Source organism: Arachis ipaensis, chromosome B07 (genome assembly GCF_000816755.2).
Source record: "Arachis ipaensis cultivar K30076 chromosome B07, Araip1.1, whole genome shotgun sequence".
In the NCBI taxonomy this organism is placed as follows: domain Eukaryota; kingdom Viridiplantae; phylum Streptophyta; class Magnoliopsida; order Fabales; family Fabaceae; genus Arachis; species Arachis ipaensis.
In genome coordinates, this window is record NC_029791.2 from 11,986,919 (window position 1) to 11,998,343 (window position 11,425).

Genomic DNA, 11,425 nt, shown 5'->3' on the forward strand with positions numbered 1-11,425 from the left:
CATCCTGAGACAAAAATTCACAATTCAAATGAAGTAGAACCTAATGTGGTAGGTGGCGTTACTGGCAAGAATCCTGCATCGAATTTGCAAGAGGATTTGGAGGCTAATAATTTGGAAGGAAATAATGTTGAGGAGGCTTGCATGCATGATGAACCAGGCTGGGAGCAAGTTGTGAGGAAAGGTAAAATCAAGCTGGGTCAGAAGCAATTTAACAAGGTCCAAAGAGGCATTCAATCCAAAACCGATTCGAGTAGAGTAATCAGGCCCACCATTCACTTCTCTCACACGAATGGATCCAGCTCCTATCGCGCTAGGGTCGGGTCACGAGTCAAGGTCGGACACAGCGCTTCCCGTGTTACTGGCTATCTCTCTTTCCAGAGGCTTACGCAGAAATTTTAAATAGGCTTCAGTCTGATCATTGTCCTATCCTAGTACGCTGTACAGGTCGTCCCCAACCGAAAAAGAATAGACCTTTTCAGTTTATTGCAGCTTGGGCAACTCATCCGGGGTACATAAATATTGTGAACCAGTCATGGCAGGCTGGCTACAGAGAGATGCATGGCAAGCTTTCAGAAGTACAGAAGAACTCTTTGGAGTTTAATTCTAAAGTGTTCGGCAACATTTTCATTAGGAAATGCAAATTGGAGAGACAGATTAATTTCCTTCAAAAGCGACTTGAAGTAATGGAAGATTTGTCTATGCGGCAAAAAGAAAAACAGCTGATTGAGGAATTTAATAACACGCTTGTGTAGGAGGAACTTCTATGGTTTCAAAAATCCAGAGAGCAGTGGGTAAAATTTGGGGATAGAAATACCAAGTTCTTTCATGTCCAGACTCTTGTGCGGAGAAAGCATAATAAGATTCATGGTCTCTTTCTTCAAGATGGGGTGTGGGAAACGGACCCGGATGTCCTTAGAAAGGAAGCTGAATCCTTCTATAAATGCCTATTCTGCCAGTCGGAGGATGTAGACTTAGGTTGTCTTGGTGATGTGCCGCTGCCTTCCCTGAATGATGAAGCCTGTTGTAGCCTCACAGCGCCAGTTACTCTGAAAGAAGTTAAGTCGGTTGTTTTCAGTATGCATTCTTTTAAGGCACCGGGCCCTGATGGGTTTCATGCTTTCTTCTTTAAAGAATACTGGAAGATTGTTGGTTTTGATGTTTGGACTATGGTTTTGATAAGGGCTTGTGGAAGCCAGTTGCGGTTTCTAGAGGGGGTCCAAGAATTTCTCATTTGATGTTTGCCGATGATTTGCTTCTTTTCTGTAAAGCTGAAAAATAACAAGTTCAAACTGTAATGGTAGCTTTGGAAAATTTCTGCAGAGCCTCTGGGATGAAGGTTAATGTGGAAAAATCTAAAGCGCTATGCTCCAGGAATGTTTCAGCGACAAGAAAAGAGATTTTCACTAGAGTCTCCTCCATCAGATTCGTCCAGAACTTGGGAAAGTATTTAGGGGTGAACCTTAATCACTCTCGGGTGACACGCGCAACTTTCAACAATGTTTTGGACAAGATTCGGGGAAGGCTAGCCAGCTGGAAAGGGAGATTGCTTAATAAGACAGGCAGACTCTGTTTGCTCAACTCGGTAGTGACTGCGATTCCTACTTATCGCATGCAAGTATCTCTCTTCCCTAAAGGGGTAACTAATAAGATAGAATCCATGATGCGAAACTTTCTATGGAAGGGTCAAGCTGATGGTAGAGGCCTGAATCTAGTTAACTGGAAAGTGTTGGTCACTCCTAAGAAGTTTGGGGGTCTGGGAATTAGAGATCCTTTTTGTGCCAATATTGCTCTTCTTGGAAAACTAGTTTGGCAACTTTTTCACCATCCCGACAAGCTATGGGTTCAACTGTTGACGGAGAAATACCATTCTTCTAAGGCTGATTGTTTTAGTCAGTCTCGAGGAAGGGGATCTTATGTTTGGAAGAGTATATGTCGAGCTTGGGATATCCTGAAGGAAGGTTTTAGTTGGTGCATTGGGGATTTGGAACAGAACTTTTGGTTTTCTAAATGGAGAAGAGAGGGACGACTATGTCAGGAGATGGATTATGTTCACATTTCTGATTCGGATCTCAGGATCTTGGACCTTTGGTCATCTGGACAGTGGAACCTTGAGAATATCTATTCTCATCTGAATCAGTCTCTGCAGAGCAACATTAACTCTTACAACCCAGATGTTCAAGCTGGTTCAGAGGTCGGTTGGTGTTGGACTGGTGCGCCCTCAAAGGTTTATGATGCTCATAGTGGTTATTTGTGGCTCAGTAAGAAGATGTTTAGTTGGGAGGATAGGGGTAATTGGCTTTAAGATATCATGTCTTGGAAATGGCGTGCTGATCTTCGGTTGATCTTGAGAGATGCAAATACAGTAGCAGACATCATGGCAAAGACTGCAATGAGGACTATTTCTCCCCAAGTGGAGCTTCCATTGCCTTGGAAGGAGTTTGAGAGTAGTATTCAGCGGGACTGCCTTTCTTAAGCAGTTTCTTATTTTTTTTCTTTCTTAGTTTTTGTTTATTTTCTTTTAAGTCACCAAAAAAAAAAACCAATTATTAAATTTTTGTTCATAATTCCGTAAATTACCCTAACATTTTATCTTCTTTTATCTCTACACCCAATCTCTAACCCTAATAATTCAATCCCGTTCCCTCCTCCTCTGCCTCTACCCTCCAACCTTCTCCGCCGTCACAATCCCCTCCACCACCATTATCGCCTCCAGCCCCCTCACCCTTCCTTCCCCGTTGACCATCACCAACTCCATCATCACTGCTGCTCCATTTCCTTCCTCAGTCCTCACCCTCCCCTCCAACCACCTCCTTCACACCATTGAAGACCTTCCTCAGTCCTCACAAATAAAATAGAACCAAGTAAATCCAAAATTAAACCAAATAAACCGTCTCTCATATTTTTAGACACAAAAAAGAAGAAGGATGCTATTATTATTATTAAACCAAATACACCACCGTAGAATCATTAGAACTTTATCAACAAGCTCATCATGGAGTAGGAACTACCACAACCACCACCATGACGGCACTCTTCTTTAAGAAACTTGGGCTTGGGCTTCTGAGTGCTGCATACTTGTGCATGGTTCTGTTCTTGGTTCTGATTGCGGCAACGATTTTGGGGGTTTGTTTGGTGAAGCTGTGGGTGGAAGAGCCGGTGGTAGTTAGAGAGAATTTGCATTTTGATTACACTGAAGAATTAAAATTCTTCTGCTGTGTTCTCGTTTGATGGGGGAATGAGTGATTTTGTTGAAAGAATAAAGAGGGATAAGCATATAAGTGTGCCTGTTGGTCATATATTTTATGTTTCTTTGCTTCTTTTCATGTCCGAATATGATTTTAATACACAACTTGGTGTCTTTCAGATTCCTACACTTTTTCTCAATTTTCATTGACATTCTCAACATATATTAATATAGTAATAAACATATATTTGTGAGGACTGAGGAAGGTCTTCAATAGTGTAGAGGAGGTGGTTAGAGAGGAGGGGTGAGAAAGGAAATGGAGTGGTGGTGGTGTTGGAGTTGGTGATGGTTGAAGGAAAAAGGAGGTGAGAAGGATGGAGGGAATGGCGGTGGAAGGGGATTGTGACGACGGAAAAGGTTTGAGGGTAAAGGCAGAGGAGGAGTGAGCGGGATTAAATTGCTAGGGTTAGAGATTGGGTGTAGAGATAAAAGAAGATAAAAAGTTAGGGGTATTTATGGAATTATGAACAAAAATTTAATAATTGGTTATTTCTGTCGAACAAAACATATCTTATATGGGTATAACTTTAGTTTCAATTTTTTATGGTCAGTTTTGTCAGCGTCCAAATCTTTCATAGTTAAAAATGACTATTTACTCTAATTTAAATAAAAAAAATAGAAAAGTTTAGTAGGGAGCAACAACAACCAGCAAAGAAGAGTGAGCCATTAAATGAAATATCACACTAATTTCACACCATTAAAACTTCATTAATGGTTATTTAATAGCTATAAATCTCAAAAGTTGCTCCCTAGCATTCCTCTGAAAAACAAAATCAAATTAACTCAGATACTAACATATCTCATACAGTGAGTTGAATTTCATTTTGGACATGTAGATCAGTAGATGTAATGCAACCCACGGAATACCCCTCTCCTCTCTCTTTCAAAAGCAGCAACGAACTCTAAACCCACTAACCCACAGTAGCACTGTAGCAGTGCTTCCAAAAACCCCCCACTAAGCCAGTGCCCAGCCCGCTGTCGCTGAACTCTTCTCGTCGGCCAGAGCGTGCCGTTGTCGCCTCTGGAAGCTCTGCTCGCCCTCTTTCCTCCATCCGCTTCTCCTCTACGTCGTCGCGTCTGGCCCTCTTCTCTCTCGCACAAGCTCTTCTCTTCTCTCTCTCCGAGCTGCTCACTCTGCGTCTCTGTCTCATCGTTCCTCCATCCCTCGCTGTCTGTTTTGTTCCTGCCTCGCCGTCAGTTTCGTGCCTTCCTCGCCGCCGGTAAGCAGTGCTTGTTCGATTTTTTTTCTTTTGTTAATTACTTAATTTTGATGATTTTGAGTTTCCATCTTTCTAATTATATGATTCTGTAATTTGGAATAATGTTTATGATTATGAATTATTATTAATCTATACTTCTTTGGTAATTATTCTTGTTAATTTCCCTTATTCTTGATAATTCTTTTTCTGAGTTAATTTTTCTAAAATAATTTTGTTGATTGCTGATGAGAATTGTTAATTCTGACTTCTGAGTTTGTGTTCTGTATGTAATTGTTAATTTTGTATCTTCAGGTTGTATGTATTGTTGGCTTGTTGCTGATGTGAATAGAAATTGTGTAGGTTTGTGTTCAATAATCAATACTTAGTTGTTGGCTGTAGGTAATTTGTGTAAGTTTGGGTTCAACAATTAGAAATTTATGTAAGTAGTGTCTAAAACTAGTTTCTTCTTGTTGTTTCCTTTGGTGGTGGAACATCATGTTTGTCAGTTAGGTGCGGTTTGATTTCCTTTAGTCATAAATATTAATGTTTGAACTTGTTTATGCATGTTGTCTCTTTTGTTTCGGTTTTCTCTGCTTTGCTTACTTCAAACTTGAAACCTTTCGGACTTGGGTTGGTTTCCTTGAAACTGAACTATTCACAACATTTCACACTGTTTTTCAGCAGCTTGATTTTAACTTTATATTGCTTTTATTTCACTTTATTTGCGCTATGCTAGTACGCTCAAGTTTTTTCTTTTGATTTTCCCCCCTCTGTTTTAATTATGGTTTTTAACTTAATTATGATTCTTTGATTTCCAAGTTTTCTTCAATTCTTTTATAGATTACAGTTACATAAGTTCCTTTCTTCGTTTATTTTGTGGTTTATTTATTTATTTGCAAATGGTGATACTTTGAAGTGCACTTGAACAACGCTTTTATGCCTTTTTTATGTCAAGTTAGGAATACTGAAACATTGTGTTGGTACTGTTTGGTAGGTGGTTTTTGAGATGGATCTTCCCCAATTTAGAACTGAGTTCTTGCCTAGAAATTTGAACCCATCTTCTTCACCTTACCTCCAATTTCCACCCCTTGGACCATTCTCAAACCCTTTTCGGAATTCTCCAAACCTGAAATTCCGGACACAGAAATGCTTTCCGGTTGTTTCATTCTCCGAAGGCCATAAACAGATTGCCAAGTTCCCCTTTTCTGGCCAGAATCCACTAGATTCTACTCAACATAATGCCTGCACAAGAGATGTTCGGTCTTATGCAGGTCGGAGCAAGAAGAAAGGTGGTGGCTCTTCCGGTGGCCGGATTGAAGGCGGTGCTGAGTTACGAAGACGGATAAGGCGCAGTGCCAGGGCAAAAAACAAGAAACGTGCCGAATCTCTATTCTACCGACTGAAAAACCCAAGAGGGGGTAATTATGCTGATAATGTCTCTGAGGAGTTGCTCCAACAAATTGGTCAAGGGTATGATCGAATGGTCCGGTTCATGGAGAAGGATGATCCAAATATACGTCACCCTTATGATTGGTATAAATATGGTCAATATGGACCCTACTCTTGGCGTGGAGTTGTTGTTGGTGAACCGATTATTGGCCGGTTTACAGATGAACGCGTGACATTAATGACTGAAGTGAGGGACCATGAGGAGTGGGAGGAAATTGAGAAAGCTGAAATGGCTGCCGATTTTGGGAAAAAAGTTAAGCAGCTTGATCAGAGTAAATTAAGATATTTTTGGGTATTCATAAGGCACCCAAAGTGGAGACTTTCGGAGCTTCCTTGGCAGCAGTGGACATTGGTTTGCGAAGTAGTACTTGAAGCTGGTAAGCAGAGATTAGATAAGTGGAATTTGATGGGAAGACTTGGAAGCAAGGCGAGGTCATTGATAGGGCAATGTGCAGCTTGGATGCGACCGGATATTATATATGTGAAGAAGCCAGTTTTCCAGTGTAGGTTTGAGCCACAGGATAACTTTTTCAAGCCACTAATTCCACTTCTTGATCCTAAAACAGAACAGGATTTTCTTTTTGAATTGGAAAACGATGATGGAACTGTTGACACATGTACTTATTTTGGTGGATTGTGTAAGATTGTGAAAATAAGTCAAAAGGCATTTGTTGATGATGTGGTGAATGCGTATCAGAAATTGAGTGACGAGAAGAAGTCTAAGTGTTTGGAGTTTTTGTTGGGCAATCATCCAGTGGAATTGTTGCATCCGTATACTAAGGAGTGGAAGGCCAAGTTAGAAGAGGAGGAGCTGGGATGTGATGCGCCCGAAGATGATGATGACAACCATGCTTTTGCTGGTGATCCCAATGAAACTGAGGTTCTTGATTGGATTGAGGATGAAGATAGTGATGATGATGATGAAGAAGAAGATGAAGAGGAAGAAGAGGAGGAAGAAGATGAGGAGGATGATGAATATGATGATGAATTTATGGACATGGAAAAAAGTGAAGACGGTAAATTTCACGCCATGGAAGATGATACGCTCATCGATGAAGACGAAAATGAGGAGGATTGGGATGAGGAGTTTGAAAAGGCAACAAAAAGTGCAGACGCGATGGAAAATCTGGCGAAGAAGAGTGTTGAGTTCACTACAAATTTATATAAGAAGCAATTGAAAATGATGGAAGGACAGGAAGAATCAGAGCAATCAGCAGATGGAGACGAAACCTTCTTGAGAGGGAAGCGAGCTAAGGTTAAACCGGAAGAGTGGAAGTACATTGGGGTTGGTCCATTTAGAAAAAGGATCAAGAAGAGCAAACTTCCGCCGGAGATGTTTCTGCAAGCAGCCATTAGGCCATTCACTTACCGGAATCTTGTTAAAGAGATTGTCTTAACTAGGCATGCAATTTTGGATGGTGAGATTGGTAGGAAAGATTAAAGGCAAGTTCCTTTTTTTAATTGAGGCTACAGTTGTGTAGATTGTAGAATATGTTGTCAAGAAAAGTTAAGGATAAAATTAGCTTACGGTTTAAGATGGTCTAGGACATCAATTTTGGATTATAAACTATTTATCTAATAATTATTTGAAATCAGAAGATAGTTCTATCTGTCATCACGTGGACTGCTTGATCAGAAGATAATTTCAACTGTTCTATTTAAAGATAATATAGCATGTATTGCTCAATTTAAGGGTAGATACATCAAAGGTGATATAATACAGCATATTTCTCCCAAATTCTTTTTCACTCATGATCTTCAAAATCAAAAAACAATTGATGTCCAACAGATCCACTTAAGCAATAATTTGGGAGATTTATTTACAAAGTCACTTCCAAAATCCTCCTTTAAAAAATTAGTACATCAGATTAGGATGCGCCGATTTTGAGACACTAAATGATGTTGACAACAGGGGGAGACTGTACTCTTTTTTCCTTGGTCAAGTTTTTTCCCTTTGGATTTTTCTTAACAAGGTTTTTAATGAGGCAGTTTCCGGATATTGTACTCTTTTTTCTTCACTAAAGTTTTTTCGCATTGGGTTTTTCTTTAGTAAGGTTTTAATGAAGCATAATCATAAATAGTCATCAAAAGAGGTGTGTTGTGATAAGAACAAATGAGGAGGATGCCCATTAATAATATAGGTAGCTGTGATTTTCAAAGGAGAGACTTAAGATTATTAAAAAGACCAACTTTTAATAGGAAAAAATTTGGTAACAAAAAATTTTTAGCCATAATTAGCCAAAATTTTTCATAATTTATTTCATTTATATAACTTAATAATATTTTAATTTTTTATCTCACTCTTCTATCAATCCACTTATCATATTTTTATCAGTCCCACTTATTAATGATATTAATTATAATATCATATCCCTAATTATTAGACATTCTTGTAATCACTATTTAATATTTCCTTTTATAATTTGAATGTTATATTTAAGAATACAATAAAGACTAATAACAATTAAAAACAGTAATAATAATATTCATTAAATAATTTTAATTGTAATTGATTTTTATTTTCTTTAATTCATTTATTATCATTGCAAGCATTGGCAAATATGAAAGCTTGGTTTAATAGATTTTTCATTGTTAATTTGAATAAAAAAAGTTATTTATTCCCCAAGCCAAAAATCACCATTCTATTTCAATTACAAGCACAATTAGGATATGCTAAGAAAATTTACAAGAAAGAGTTGAAGAATAATTTGAACCAAAGACAAACTCACCCGATGAGATTGTTATCAGTCAACTAATTTTTGAGAATATGAAAAACCATATTAGTTTTGATGAGGTATGGTAATAAGCTAATTTAATTTTTTTGTTTTTGTTTTTATGTGCATTTATAATTTTATTATACTAACTAACTTTATACACATAACATTCATAAGTTCATATATATAATATATAGGAAAAACTACCAAAAGTACCCATAAAGTTTACGAACGATGACAAAAGTACCCATAAACTAAGAAAATTAACGCCGTACCCATAAAAGATGAGTTCCGTATGACAAAAGTATTCAAATCTTAATTTTTTGTTGATTTTTTAATAAAATTTCTAAACTACCCTATATTCAACCTTAACTCACTTTTTCACCCTTTCATAACTCAATTTGCACCAACATTTGCCATGGAATCCAAAACTACTCCTACAACAAATCAGACCGAAATCAATAGTAGTGGTGGTGGTGGTAGAGGATCAGACCTCAATCGATTCACTCATAAGTTTATAATCCATACCCAAATCAAATTAATCAAACACCAAAAAATACTCAAAACATAAAAATTTTCAAATCCATTCATCCAATTTCAATTCACTTTAGCAAAACTAGAAATAGAAAAAGCCATCAACCATAAAAAATCAACAAATCCATTAATCCAATTTGAAATTTATTTCAGCAAAAATCAGAAGTAGAAGTAGCCATCAACTGGATCTTCTGTAAATCAATCTCAGCCTTCATAAAAAATAGAAGCAGATTAAAAAAAAATAGTATCATTTTAGTAGTAACTAAATCAATTTTTGAAAAGAAGAAAAATAAAATAAAAATATTTTTTAAAAAAGAAATACCTTTTTCTTCGCCGGCCGACTATAACATCGTCAATGGCAGAACCTCCATCCACATTGCCGCCTTCCTTTCTTCTCTGATTTCTCTTTACCGAACCCGCTTTCTGCATGCAAGAGTACCACGACCCATCTCTCTTCTCAGGTGTGCGACGACGGTGTTCTCCTCGGCTGGGTCAGACGCGCCACAACGACGTTCTCCTCGGCTGCAACAGGCGCGCCACGGCAGCATTTTCCTCAGGTTGGGTCACAGGTGTGCGATGAAGGTATTGTAGTCACCTTAATAGTGAGAGGGGAAGAGATTGGCGGTAATGGAGTAGGTGGGTAGCGGACGGCAATGAGGAGGTAGGAGGAGAGTTTCTATGACTTTGTGAGGGTTTTTGAGAGATAAATAAGGAGAGAGGAAGAAGAAAAGAGAGGGAGTGACGGTAGAATGGGGTTAGGGTGGGATAGTTTAGGAATTTTATTAAAAAATCAACAAAAAATTAGAATTTGGATACTTTTGTCATACGGAACCTATCTTTCATGGGTACAACGTTAATTTCTTTAGTTTATGGGTACTTTTGTCAGCGTTCGTAAACTTCATGGGTACTTTTGGTAGTTTTTCCTAATATATAACATCTATAATTACATACAACTAACATCTAAAGATTAAATTCATGTTTATTAGATATTACATCCATATACATATCATTTTTTAGTTATTATTATTTTAATATTTTTTATTTAATATTCATATGTATGTTTATTTATTGATTTTAATATGACGAATTAATAATTATTTTTAAAAATTTATTTTTTAATTTTTGTTTATATTTTATTTTTATTTTTTATTTTTTAATAGTCTATATGTAAAATATGAATTGTATAGTAGAAGTTGTTACAATTTTTTATTTTGACCTCTATAATTTTTGTAGAAAAAATTGTATTTTAATGAGTAATAATGTGATTGAGAGATATTAGGGATTTGATTTGGAAGAAACTGAAATTGATTTTGGAAAGAATATTAATGACTCTAAATACGCAGAAAAAAGGTGGATGATAAGGAGGGTGAGTGATAAGAAGGTGTGTCACTTGCTTATCAAGAGAATAAAAATTTTTACGTGACATTTTTATATTGTAATTAATCTTTGGCTATCTAACATTACCGCTTTTAATAAAGGTTGAAAATGATGAATTTGTACATGTATAAATAAGGCTTCATAGCCAGAAATATAAGACACACAATAATAAAATATAAAACTCTCTCTTTCTATTTCTCTAGTAGATTTTTAAGTTACAATATACTAGTAAATATATAAATTACTTCTATTATATCGAAATAATTATATTAATAAATATTAATACTAGTGTCTTTTATTTACACATTTTTATCTTATATTTAGTACATTTTTTTTATTTATTTATTTTACAATATTTTGCAACCCCAAATCCGTTAGGGTTGAACTGCATTATTTGAGATACAACAAAGTAATTATTAAGATAATTGATAGGAAAATAGCAAATTTCTTTTTTTTTTTCAAAAAATAAAATAAAAAAGATCGAGCTAGTAAAAGTAAAAATACTTCATGGGAGTTTACTTGGGGTTTTTTTTGCCTCGAGAAAAAAGGTCTACTTTAGCTGGGGTTGGTAATGGGGTCCAAGCCCAATAGAGGAGTTAGGCTTGGTTTACTTAAGGAACAAGCAGTTGTATATCTCGAACAAAAATACCACCCAAAAAAAATATATCTCGAACCAAAAAAAAGGAGCTGTTGGATTGTGATTAGTTTTGAAAATAGGAGGACAAAACACCGAGAACAGAATACAAATCATAGAAATATAAAAGTTAGTATTTTTGTATTTTATTTAATAGTAAATTAAATATAAAATTGAACAAATAATAATAAAAAAATCTAATTTATTTTTTTTTCACATAAAATTTAAAATAAAAATAAAATAATAAAAAAATATAATAATAAAAAGTTAATAG

General features: G+C 36.3%; 1 protein-coding gene across 1 annotated transcript; it reads left to right on the top strand.

Moving 5' to 3' along the window:
• Positions 4,058-7,510, top strand: LOC107609506. Its single transcript, XM_016311499.2, has 2 exons — positions 4,058-4,464; positions 5,438-7,510. Exon 2 carries the CDS (start codon positions 5,450-5,452, stop codon positions 7,331-7,333), a length of 1,884 nt encoding a protein of 627 aa, XP_016166985.1. The 5' UTR covers positions 4,058-4,464; positions 5,438-5,449; the 3' UTR covers positions 7,334-7,510.